Consider the following 13,084-nt stretch of genomic DNA (forward strand, 5'->3'; position numbering starts at 1 on the left):
GTTAATACATATGCAGTTTTTAAATTTTATCATGTAATTTTTTTTATGTTCAGATCTGTCAAGCGTTACATACATGTACAGTATCGGTTCAGACCTGTTGTACGCACATGCAGATCTGAACCAATCTGCTGTGTCACACGTTCAGATCTGTCGAGACCATTGTGAGCTTATTGCTTATGCGAATCAGTTTTCAAAAAAAAGAAAACGAGTTGGTGAGATTAAAGCTTGACTTGGCCATTACACTTATATGTGTAAGGCCTGTCCAGATGTTAGCATATTACTGGTTCGGTTGGCTGTTATGCCGGGAATGGAAATAACCCAAAATCGGATTAGGCCACTAATGCCGATTTGATTAAGATCAATGTCTTTTTGCCTGGTACATAAATTGACCCGTGTGGGTCAAGAACAAGCCATTCATGTTTGTTTTCCAGCAATGAGATGAATGTCATTAGGTTGTTCGAAGGTGTCCTACAGGCGGGCATCGAAACAACCTTGAAATTTCGATTTTTGATCTATGTTACCATTATGTCAGAATTTTTTTTTATATGTTATCCTTATTAGGCTGAACATTAATTTGTTCTTATTGCTGCGATCTGTTATCATGTTGTTAAATGTGTTATATGAATGAGTTATGTGGGTTGTTGTAGGGCAGGATAGTGCTGCACACTTATGTGTAAGAATGTCTGTTGTCCACTTTTTTTGGCTGCATACTTATGCATGAGAAACATGCTGCCAATAGCCTGCTAGTGCTATCACGTGTACGGGAGCAAAATAGCTTTGGCTCGGTAGTTATGTTTTGTATCCCAAGCATGCCCGAATTGGCAAAAATGTTTATTGTTTACGTATGCTCATGAAATTGAATATTATGTTGGCATAAATATGCATATCATGAACATGTAATTTCTGAAGTCATATTAATGTTGCATTAACATGATCATGTGCATGTTTGTATATTATAAATGAGATGAATCATGAAAGAAAAATGCATGTTGCAAGGAAGTGTTCATATGCATATGCAATTTGTTTTACATGTACATTCTTATTGTGTATGAATGAATGTGCATTGTGAACATATTTGAATAATTGTGTGGTTACATGTTCACTAAGGATTTTTGCATAAAATGCATCGGTGGTCAGATGTGAACCACTCTAAGCCATGTGGGCCACGAGCATGTGTTGCTCTAAAATTTGTAGTATGCATTGCAAAATCCATTTAAAATTATTGGCTTTCTAAATTAATTGCACCGTTAAATTATATTGGGCAAAGGTCATGTGTTGTGTTTTGCACGTTGATTTGCAAAACGATTCTTTTGGTAAAAGAATTTGATTATTGTTAAAAAGATAAAAGAGATAAACAATGTAATTAATGTCTTTCTTTGTAGATGTTTTTTCCACAGTGTGGAAATCCTGGATGGCAATTTTTGGAAAATCATGAGAATACTAAAACTTTGTGAGTGATTGTGCCCCTAAACCCGATATAGTGGTTCGCCTCTCGACCACGGTTTTAAGGAGTTTTCCGTCACTTTGCTAAGGGGTGGTGTTGTAGACATAACTGTTGTTATTGGTATACCAAGAAAGTGGCATAAGTGGATGTTGATTTTCATGGTGTCTCAACGTTATATGTTGATTTTTAATATTCCAATGGATGGTGTTAATTCCTGATATCAGTCGAGGAACGAATGTGAAACCCAATCATAAAATACAAATTGTATGTTAAGCTATAAATGAGAACCTATCTTCAACTTCGAGAATTTATGGTGCTCGGTTTAAGTATCTACGGGTTCTAATGAAAAGTGAAATTAAACTTGTGTGCATTTAATAGGGACATGCATGCAAAAGAGAACTATGATAATAATTTAATAAGTTGTTCATGCATGTCATGCATATTTACTGTTTTGCATTAGTTCATGCATTCTTACTTGTTCTGTTTCATGTGAGATATTGGTGTTGCATGATAATTGTTGTTAAATGCATAAATAGTTAATTGAATTATGAGATTGTTGTAGTTATGTTCTTCTGAAATTTTACATGAATTTGAGTTATGCTTTTTTTGTTTATTTAGATTTTTAGAGGAATTCTTACAAAGAATCTTTGATTATTATCCAGTACTTCCTATGTTTTTCATAGGACCTGAAGCTCAGTGACGAGGACGACTGCCACAGGGAGCCTATGAGACTTCTCTTATTTTTTGATAGTATGGCTCAGTGACAAGGACGACTGCCATAGGAAGCCTACGAGACTGCGTGACTTCTGTTATTTTTGGACAGTGTGGCTCAGTGATTTTATACTTTATTTTAATTCTGTTCTCGAATTTCGATTTTTGATTAATAAAGTTAGTTATTTTTGTTTGGATAGTTCAATGTAGAGATCCCTTGTGGTTTGGAAGTTGTTAAGTTTGTGAGGCCCCGGATCCTTAGATTTGGTTTCCGCAATTATCAAATCCCTAATTCTTGAAATGAAAACTCAGTTTGAATCTATTGTCAAGATTGTTCGCACTGATAATGCTCTCGAGTTTAAATCAAAAGATCTGTTACAATTTTACCAAGATCATGGCATCCAACCCCAAACTTCCTGTGCCTATTCATCTCAACAAAATGGGGTGGATGAGCGAAAACATCGGCACCTACTTGATGTTGTCAGGACCATTATGATTCAATCAAATGTTCTTGCGTTATACTGGGGTGATGCGATTACCACTGCTTGCTATCTGATCAACCGCATGCCTTCGTCTTCTGTGGGTAATCAAATTCCATTACATATCCTAAAACCTAATGCCCCACTTTTTTCTTTCTCACCAAAAATATTTGGATGTATTTGTTTTGTACACAAACTTGGCCCTGACCATGATAAATTAGTTGCTCAAGCTACAAAATGCATATTTATAGGTTATCCAAAAAATCAAAAGGGCTATTGATGTTATGATCCTATTTCTCGCCGAGAGTATGTCAGTGCGGATGTATCTTTCTTGAAATCCTCTCCATATTGCTCTATTTTCGGTTCCCCGCTGCAGGTTGATCCAGTTGAGTCTTTTCCATTACCTATACCTCCTTTCCTTTGGAATTTGTGGCCTCATTACCGAACCAAACTTCATCCTCTTCCAGATTTAATAATCCTCCATTGGTATATGTGCGTAGAGCTCCACTTCCGCAAGAGCCTTCATCTTTTTCTTCTCCTGAGGTAAGTTCTACTGACAATAGTGATCTTCAGGATGATGATAACAAGCCTATTGCTCTACGAAAGGGAACACGACAATGTACCTTATATCCCATATCTCATTTTGTCTCCCATGCCAGAATTGGACATCAGATGAAGTCTTTTATTTCAGCCTTATCTGCTGAAACTATTCCTCTAAACTATCAATAGGCAGAACTTGATAATCGCTGGAAGCTGGCTGTGCAAGAAGAAATGAATGCTTTAATATCTCAGCATACCTATGAATGCTTTAATATCTCAGCATACCTGGGATCTAGTTGATTCCCCAGCAGATGCTGACATTGTTGGATATAAATGGGTATATACAATAAAGTATAAATCTGATGGTTCTATTGAAAGGTACAAGGCCAGATTAGTAGCGAAAGGGTATACTCAGACATATGGTATTGACTTCTTTGAAACATTTTCTCCTGTTGCACGGATGGGTACCATCTGTCTTGTTCTCTCAGTAGTTGTTCAGCATGGTTGGAGCTTGTGCCAATTAGATGTGAAAAATGCATTTCTATATGGGGATCTATCTGAGACCGTTTACATGCAACAACCTCCAGGATTCGAGGTTGGGGGGGAGTGTCAGAAGGTGTGTAGATTGAGAAAGGCGATTTATGGCTTGAAACAAAGTCCTCGTGCATGGTTTCAAAAGTTGTTTGAAGTGATGTCAAGCTTTGACTTTAATAGATCAGCAGCAGATCATACACTTTTTATAAAGAAAACTAGCTCTGGCATAGTTGTTATGGTGGTATATGTGGATGACATCATTCTTACAGGAGATGATGTGAAAGCTATTGAAGCAACAAAGGCTTATCTTCAAAAACACTTTGTTTCAAAAGACCTTGGTTCACTCAGGTATTTTCTGGGTATAGAAGTTGCTAGAAGTCGTGAAGGGATGGTTTTGTCTCAACGGAAGTATGTTCTTGACTTATTAAAGGAAACGAGCATGTTGGGAGCTAAACCAGCAAATATTCTCATAGGCCATAAAGTTCAGTTGTTTGAAGAAGGGTCAAAACCAGTTGATAGCAAAAGCTATCGCTCCCTAGTAGGGAAGTTATTATATGTAACTGTGACCAGGCCGGATATTGCTTTAGCAGTAAGCAAAGTTAGCCAGTTTATGGACAAACCAACTAAGGTACACTGGAATGCAGCCATAATGATTCTTAGATATCTAAAATCCTCTCTTGGAAAAGGGTTATTGTTCAGGAAAGGTGGAACTCTGGAGATAGTAGCCTATTCTGATGCTGACTTTGCTGGATCTGTAGTAGATAGAAAATCTACCACAGGATTCTGTGTGTTTTTGGGAGACAACTTGATTTCATGGAGAAGTAAGAAATAAAATGTGGTTTCCAGGTCGAGTGCAGAATCAGAATATCGGGCTATGGCCCAAACAGCTGCTGAATTGATGTGGGTTCGCACTGTTCTTCATGATCTCCAGGTGAAGGTTTCCTCTCCAATGACTATGATGTGCGATAACAAAGCGGCAACATATATAGCAAACAATCTTGTCTTTCATGAGAGAACAAAGCACATTGAGGTTGATTGCCACTATGTAAGAGATATGATTCAAGCTGGTCATATCACTACCAAATACCTAAAGTCAGAAGACCAAGTTGCAGATATGTTTACAAAGCCTCTTGCTAGGCCAAATTTCTCAAAATGCTGTGACAAGCTGAGCATGATTGATATCTATGCTCCAGCTTGAGGGGGAGTGTTGAGAATAGGTGGTTTCTAGTTTAAGTTCTTTCATATTAGAGGTTTTTTTAAATTTTGTTCTCATAAGGACTTAGATGTAATTTCTCCTTTTAGCCTCTTTAATATAGAGAGAAGCCCTAATCAAAAGAGTTAACGAGTTTTCTATTCTCCAGTCGTCTCTCTCTCTCTCTCTCTCTCTCTCTCTCTCTCTCTCTCTCTCTCTCTCTCTCTCTCTCTCTCTCTCTCTCTCTCTCTCTCTACACACACACAGGTGGTTGTGCATCGCATCCTCTTCTACACCACGTAAGGCCATTCCTACTGATTGACTAGTTAAAAAGAGGTGAAAAGCTTAGTCACGAAATCTCCATGTATGAGAGTTAAATCCTGGAACATCTTGAAATACATTCTCATGTAACACATCCATGAACCTAGCTTCCACCCCAATACAGTTGTGGTATATATGGATTTAAAGTGACATGATGGCGAAAAGTTTGAATTAGATCCACATAAAAGTTCCAACCACTTTCTCCATAAACAAGAATGAATTTTCAGAAGGTTTATTTTACTCTACCTAGAAGGGTTGCCCACTAAGTCACAGGAACACGGCCAACTAGGTGTCGCACCCACTTCGACGCGATGCGGGTGCGGCACCCGGTGCGGTCAACCTGACCCTGGGTGATGTCCAACTTTTGGACTTTACATATATATATATATATATATAATTTTTATATTTTTGCCGCACCCCCCACCCCCGCACCCAAGTTTTTTGAAAGTGCCGCACCCCCGCACCAACTTGCAAAGAAAATTCTTTATTTAAAAAAAGAACAAGAAAAATAACATAAAGTGTCCCAAATAGCCATGGCCCTTGGTTTCACCATTCAATTTCATGTTTCCAGGAAAAGGATGAATAGATCCTTTTTACTTGTATCAATCATCAAAAACTTTGCAACTTCAGCTAACTTGGCCAAAGTCTACAATCAAACTAAGTTTCAAACTCAGGGTGACCTAAGTGGAAAATGATGCAACAAAATAAAGCTAACCACCACCCATCTTATGCTTTCTTTATGTTTACTGAGTTGCCATAGGGCAAGTTTTCAAACAAAGCTATTGAAGCTGCTCTACCTCGCTTGATTTTATTGTGCACCCTTAATTTGATTAAACATCCGAAGAGGTACAATCCACTGTTCAGCCCTAGCATTGCGCTTTTAAGATTCTAGAAATAAGACACATTGGGTTTCTCATCAGATTTCCAATTTGCTGATAATCTTATGAAAATTAAGGGGTGGTTAGCTTAGTCAATGGCATTTTGATTTTCTTTTCATATAATACTAGATTAAAAAATAATCATGATATCGATAACTTCATAAACTTCCCATTTAAGTTAACAGTGAAAGCAATTCATGCCATGGATAAAATTTTCATCTTATCAAGCAAGTCATTCCAAGCAACACACTGACATGAATGCATAGGTTGTATCATTAGTCATTTGTTCTCTAAACACAATGGATGGCTCGAGTAAAACAGACCTAGAAAGATCCACTCAAAAACAATACAAAAGATTCATGGAAATACTAATAAAATTCAAGAGAGAAAAAACTGGCACATGTAGATAGTAGAAACATTCTCAACTTTTGTATAACCCCTATAAACTTAGAGATCATCATATTCATGGGACAGTACCACTAATTTATCTTGGAGTCACCTGCTTGAAAAGCAAAATATCAATGGCTTGGTTCACCAGCAAGAGGTACTGGCATTTCTGTTGAGATCCTTAAGATTGAGAGATATGGAGGAAGGATGTTTTTCATGTTCAGCTGACAAGCCAACTAGCAATCTTGAACTAAATCTCATTTCCAAAACAAAACTGAACATAAACCATCCCATGTCCAATTGTTTTTCTGTTGCATACAAGATATGCATCGTGAAGCAAAGTAGATAGTTTCATAGAAAGATGTACTCGTCTTGACTAGACTTCTTCCTCTTTTTCACACATCTTTGTCTGGTAAATTTTTTCCCAAAACAGTTTGATGAGACGGGATTCTTGCTACTTGTGGTAATGCCAATTTCATGAACCACATCAAAAAGGGAGAACTGAATCATTTAAAGGTCGTATGCTCACTGTTAAGTGTTCATAAAAATCAGGCAAAAGTAAGGGGAAACAGATCATGCACACATTTTTACATTGCTCAAACAGAAGAATCCAATTAGTAGCCCAAACTAAACCATATACATGAAAATATGTCATAAGAATTTTCTCATACAGGTTAAGTAACAAATCTCCTACATGCTCAACAATGCGCATGCACTGCTGAATTGTCCAATAAAGGGAAAAACATATACCCACAACGAGAAGAGATAAAAACCAAAGAAAGCTACATTATTTTATTGCTGAAGGAAGAGAAATACTAGTATGGAAAAGCATAAGAACATTAGAGAAGAAATCTTGAAATGGAAGAATGAAAATCCATTATATATGTCAAGAAAAAAAACAGCTTATAGCACGCAAAATTAATCTTATAATGCTCAGAGGAACACCTAAAACCAAAGGAATAAGAAAATAAAGATTACCAACAAGTTTGCATCATGGTGTTGCAAAAACAGAACCGAAATTCCAGTCAGGATAAAAAAGTAACCATTTTTATCATTATATTTCAAGAGTGGTGAATAGTGGTGCAGTGATTTTGAGCGGTTTGTACCAAGAAGAGAGCGTAGCTTCTGGATGGCAACCGGAGAACCATGATTGGTGGTGGGAATGAACGTCTTCTTGCAGAGCTCATAGAGCGTTTGTATTGCTGAGGAGCTCTTGTTCCCCATCATCTCTCTCTCTCTCTCTCTCTCTCTCTAGAGACGATTCATCTTGGAACGCTTTTTAACAGGACCGTCTATCAAATGTTGTTTTCCTGTCCAACTGACAGAGAAACTTTGTTTTTACAAACAGATTTTTTCACATCTTGTGGTGTTTGAAAGCTTCGGATCTCAGATCCGGTGTGGGGCACATTGATGTGGCGTGGATTCCACAACAAGATCCGAGTTATTTAAACAAAATATCTCAAATTAAAGATCCGAAATCCAATTATAAAAAGGGATAATGGGTACATATACAGATTGAGAATGGGCAAGAGGAGGCTTGTTCGTAGATCTTTGGATTTTTAATGCAAAGATCTCCCTCAGTTTTGAGGTATGAGGCTTTCAAAGTAGGGGTGCAAACTGTTCGGATTTGAACTGGATCTTTCCAGATCCGAATCTGAATCCAAAATGTAAATAGTATATCTGAATCTGAATCCAGATCCAGATCATACCCAAAAAGACATGGTCGAATCAGAATCCGAAAGACATATCGTAATACGGGATCTGGAAATTTTTGAGCAAAACCAAGCTATGTTTTTACATGTAAAAAATGTAATCAGGCCTGATTGTGAATAGGATCAATTCTACATCTGACTTAAATGCTGATCCGAATCCGAAAGTAATACGATTAAATAAATCTGAATCTGATCCTAATGTACATTCTAAACTTAACTAAAGAATTCATATTGGGAAATATATGTCAGACTCAGATCGGATATCCAACCATATTCATATCCGATCCATTTGCTGCCCTATTTCAAGGACAGCCTTAGGGTATTCTTTTGGCGATGAAGGTTGGCACTGGGAGGGAAAATGGAGGTTTGTAAATTTCACTCTGTTTTGGAGTTTGAACCCTATAAGAATCTCCCCAAGATAAGCACGAATGTCCAGCTGGGCATCTAGAATGGTGACAAATGTTTTAAAAATAAGTAAATAAGTTATTTAGGTGCCATAGATTTCTAGACAAAATTTAAAGTTATTTGTTGGTTTTTGAGGTTTAAAAAAAATAAGTAAATAAGTTTCAAAAGTACAAAAATATGTAACAAATGTTTTTATATTTAGTTTTTTACATTTTCTCATGAAGGTGCGCAAGGTATATTAAAATTTACATTTTAGTTTTTTTATATTTACATGAAGAAACCACTCCCAGGATCAAAAACCTAGCCGTGCTGGCTTTGCCTGCCCTGCTTATTATCGTTGTCCTTGTAACATTCCATGGGCTTACCACTTGGCCCTCATAGAGTCGCCGCGCTTAGGCTTAAGCAAGGAGTGATGCCCATGAGATCATGAACCTAGACCACTTGCCTAGTGACCTAGGTCCCATTCCACTAGGCCAAACCCCTTTTGGCTATTTTTATAATTTAGTTGCATAGGATTTTAAATATTTGAGATAAACTATTGTCACTTTGAAACTGCTTAGATGACCCCTTGAGCTACTTTTAATTCACATAGCTCTCGTTAACCTTCTCCTTCAAAACAAAACTTTAACATTGTTAATTTTAACCCTTTTTTTATTATTAAATGTCACTTTTGCAAGTTTCGGTTTTTTAGCTACAAAGGGTGAACAAGCAATTCTGACACGACCCGCCAACCCGTCTGACCCGTTTAATAAATGGGTTAGGCGGGCGGGTCAATATGTTTACCCAAACCCGACCTGCCAACCCTTTTACCCATTTACCTTTGGGTCCTTTTTTCTTTTGAATACTTGATTATAGATTTAGGGTTTCTCTCGAAGAACGGAGGCTAATCTGGCGACGATATTGCCTTCCTTGTGGGCACTCTTCGGCTTGATCGCCGATGGCGTCTACTCCGTCACCACCACCCTCATCTGACCACCACTACCGGTGGCATCCTTTTCCTGGCCGAGATTGTCGCTAAAGCGCAACTCGAACTCGTCGGAGAATCTGGTGGTAGAGAGGTTGGAGGGTTTCACGGCGATGGTGGTGGTGGCCTTCTTCTCTTCTTCGCCCTGGCCCGACTTCATTCGCTCGTAGGGGGAGAGCCATTTGGCGTGCATGTACTCGGGCTTCCGACAGGGTGGGAAGTGGAGCCCCTTCCTCTTCAGTGATTGCTTCGCGGCCTCGGAGATGACGGTGACGATCTGGTAGAGCCGATCGGCTTTCCCGACGAAGATGGATGGCAGGGACTGGAGCATTGCCCGGTATTGGCTCGTCGACTCGTTTACCCATTTACCCGAACCTGACCCGACCCGCCAACCTGCCCGCCAACCAGTTTACCCGCTTACCCGAAACCGACCCGACAACCCGTTTACCCGACCCGTTTATTAAACAAGTTAACCGTGTCATGTCGGGTTACCCGTTTAATAAATGGGTCGGGTTCGTGTTGAGGTATGCTGACCCACCAACCTGTCATGTTGAGCCACCAACCTGACCCGATTGCCGCCCCTAATTGAAAGTGTGACAGCCAAATGGGCAATTTCTGAAAACGCAATGCATTTTTTTTCAAATATTTTAAGCCTAAGTAGCTAAACATAAATGCACCATACATTAGGCTTTATATACAAATTTTCCTTTAAAAATATTGTCTACATTGAAAATATAATTTTTTATCCTACTTCGAATGTGCGATTTAGAGTCCTGTGTCTAGGGAACATGTGGAAACGCAACATGACACGTCCACCAATATTTTAACACTATAGTATTATTTTATTATTTTTAGTGATAATTTTGACAATAAATAGATTTGTATATATCAAAATATCAAAGATATATTATGCTACCAATTAAGACAACTGTGTCCTGGTGCCCTAGTTTTGAAATTAATTATAAGTTCGTGTCTTCAACTCGTATTGAAACCCTTATCCATTTAACACATTTTTATCCTAATATTAACACAATAATGCAGATTGTTGGTACTTTTTATACTTGGTATTAGTAATCAAAAAGTACTTCACCATGACCATGATGAAGTTGTATTTTATTTGCACTTTTACATAACTTTGCATGTTTTTATACATGTCAATATTTCTCGAGATTTTTTTTTTTAGAAAAAAACTAAAATTTTGAAAACATTGTAACCTTTTCCCTCATTGAGACTTTTTCAAAAGACGATACATGCGACATTTGTAGGAAGCACAAGAATATATAAATATAAACATAATTCAAATGAACATTCTTGTTGTGGTTTTGCTGACAAAAACATATATCACATTTTTTTTCAAAATAATTAACAGTGATGTATCAATGTCTTTAAATTTGCCAAATATATAAAGTCTTTACTATTTTTGATATTTTTTTGCAAAATTGTTCAGTATGCATCGGACTGATATTTTTTGCAAGTCGAACGGAGCTTAAACTTATGATGGCTCTGAGCTAAAGGAGCTGAGCTCAAGCTGGCTCATTTAAAGTTGAAACTAATGTGGTTTGAACTTTAGACCTATTAAGTTGGGCTTGAATTCTCTCATTAAAAAAAATAAAAAAGTGTTTCATGGATGGAAGGACTAGGGACAGAACTCTACACTTGTCACTTGTAATGATCTAAAATTGACCCTAATTTATTTTGATGTTCTTTTTATTTTAGTAAGAGTTGATGTCGGTCATATGCAAGCAATGGAGGATACTACGGATCTCATAGGGTAGATATATGTCAAGCAAAAAGAGCTTCTTACTAGGAAAGAAACTTTTTTTATTCAATAAGACACTTGTCACGTAAAAAAAAGAAAAGAAAGGAAAGAAATATGGAGCCACAAAGTCAACCAAGTGGAAGTCACATTGCATGCTTATTGCTTTTAATGTTTAATGCTATTATTTTATAAACAAACCTGGACAACCACTATATAATATGGCCTAGGTAGCCTTTGGATTTTCATGCTCGAAGAAATAAAAGTTGATTCCTCTCTCTCTCAATTATCTATGATTCACGTGAAGGTCAAGTCTCCAAGGGCTAGTCGTTCATCCTTATCGAAATACTCAGGCTTTCACGATGCCCCCAACTGTATGGTCTTGCTTATCATTGATCATGTCAACATTACTACATTGCAGATCATATATCAGAGTTGCACAACATGAAAGACACCTTCCCACCTGGTACAAACTTCCAAGTTATCCATAGAATCCTTCCATAGCGTTGGATCGGCTTCTCCCTAATTTTTTAAACCCAAAAAATGAATTTGCATCTTATCGGGTACTCAATTTGCCTAAACAAAGTTCTCTTGACCTACTGCAATCTTATCTTCTGCCCAACAACTTTACTACTAGTTATTTTCACATGGCCCTAGACCTCTCTACAACTCTTGGAATAAGTCTTAAGAGTTATAGACTTATATTCATAATTGAACCCCTTTCGAACCCAAAACTACATCTCGTCAGAACCCCAACTACCCCCATTTCCAACACTTATACTAAATTCTTTCACACATTTATAGGCCTCCCTAAGACCTCTGATCAAAGTCTAACATGATTGAGAATTGTTTCATACTCAAACCACTAATCGAGCCCAAACCTAATGTACCTGATTGATAGTTTGGATACTGTTTTACCTGAGTCGCCCAGTTCATCATCACTAGGAACCTTCGACCTCTTCTCCATCGTGTCAACTATGGTTAAGACTCTAGGAAACACCACCCACAGGTTACAAGAACAAGGAACAATATGTTTGATCATCTTGCATATATCGGACTGCGTTTAGAGTACCCATCAGTTGCACAATCGGGTCTTTCGACAAGTTCATCTTCTAGTTTCGACCCAGGTTTAATCTGTCAAGTACAAACCTCGATAAACTAGTGGGTACAACAATTGGTATCAGAACGAATTACAGTATATGGCAGAGTCTCAACCCCTCATATCGACAAAGTTCATTGACACATCAGGTAAGCTCGGGCGATCGCCGAACAAATATGAACCAAAGTTAGTTATTTGCTTACTTCATGCATGATTGCAGACTCTTTGACTAAAGGTATGTCTCAAGAAATGTTTTTTAAACATGTATCTTACATGAGTTTAAGATATGTCAAATTTGATTATCAAGCTTGTTGGGTAAAACCTAAATATAGTGCAAATACGTCAATGCAAGATTTTTTATACAAGTGAAAGACCTCATATAGTGAGAAGAAAATAATTGCATCATGTTTTGGTTCTCATGGTCAAGTGAGAGATGTTGGCTTCTAACAACTAGATTGGCCACGGAACCTGAATTCATGCATGAAAGACAAAGTGAGCCCACTCTCTTTGTCGCATGGGTTGCGAGATGGTTGAGCTTGCTGCTATTACTTTGGGCTGATACGACAACCTAAGGGTGGTTATATATATAGCCTAGTCTGTGAAAGAAAACACACAATACAGAAAGAACCCCCTTAAGTAAGCCATTAAAATTCCCAACCTTT

At 37.7% G+C, this 13,084-nt stretch overlaps 1 protein-coding gene across 1 annotated transcript in view; it reads right to left on the reverse strand.

Annotated features, from left to right (window-relative positions):
* LOC149812905 (2-aminoethanethiol dioxygenase, putative (DUF1637)) overlaps positions 1-7,805 on the reverse strand; it is a 66,894-nt gene extending 59,089 nt beyond the window's left edge. The window contains exon 1 of the mRNA XM_089991713.1: positions 7,593-7,805. Within this exon, the coding sequence (XP_089847839.1) occupies positions 7,593-7,713 (121 nt within the window). The 5' untranslated portion in view covers positions 7,714-7,805. The remainder of the gene's footprint in view (positions 1-7,592) is intronic.
* Between the last annotated feature and the right edge of the window lie 5,279 nt (positions 7,806-13,084).

This window comes from Nuphar pumila, chromosome 16 (assembly GCF_984573655.1).
Source record: "Nuphar pumila chromosome 16, dmNupPumi1.hap1.1, whole genome shotgun sequence".
Lineage (NCBI taxonomy): Eukaryota > Viridiplantae > Streptophyta > Magnoliopsida > Nymphaeales > Nymphaeaceae > Nuphar > Nuphar pumila.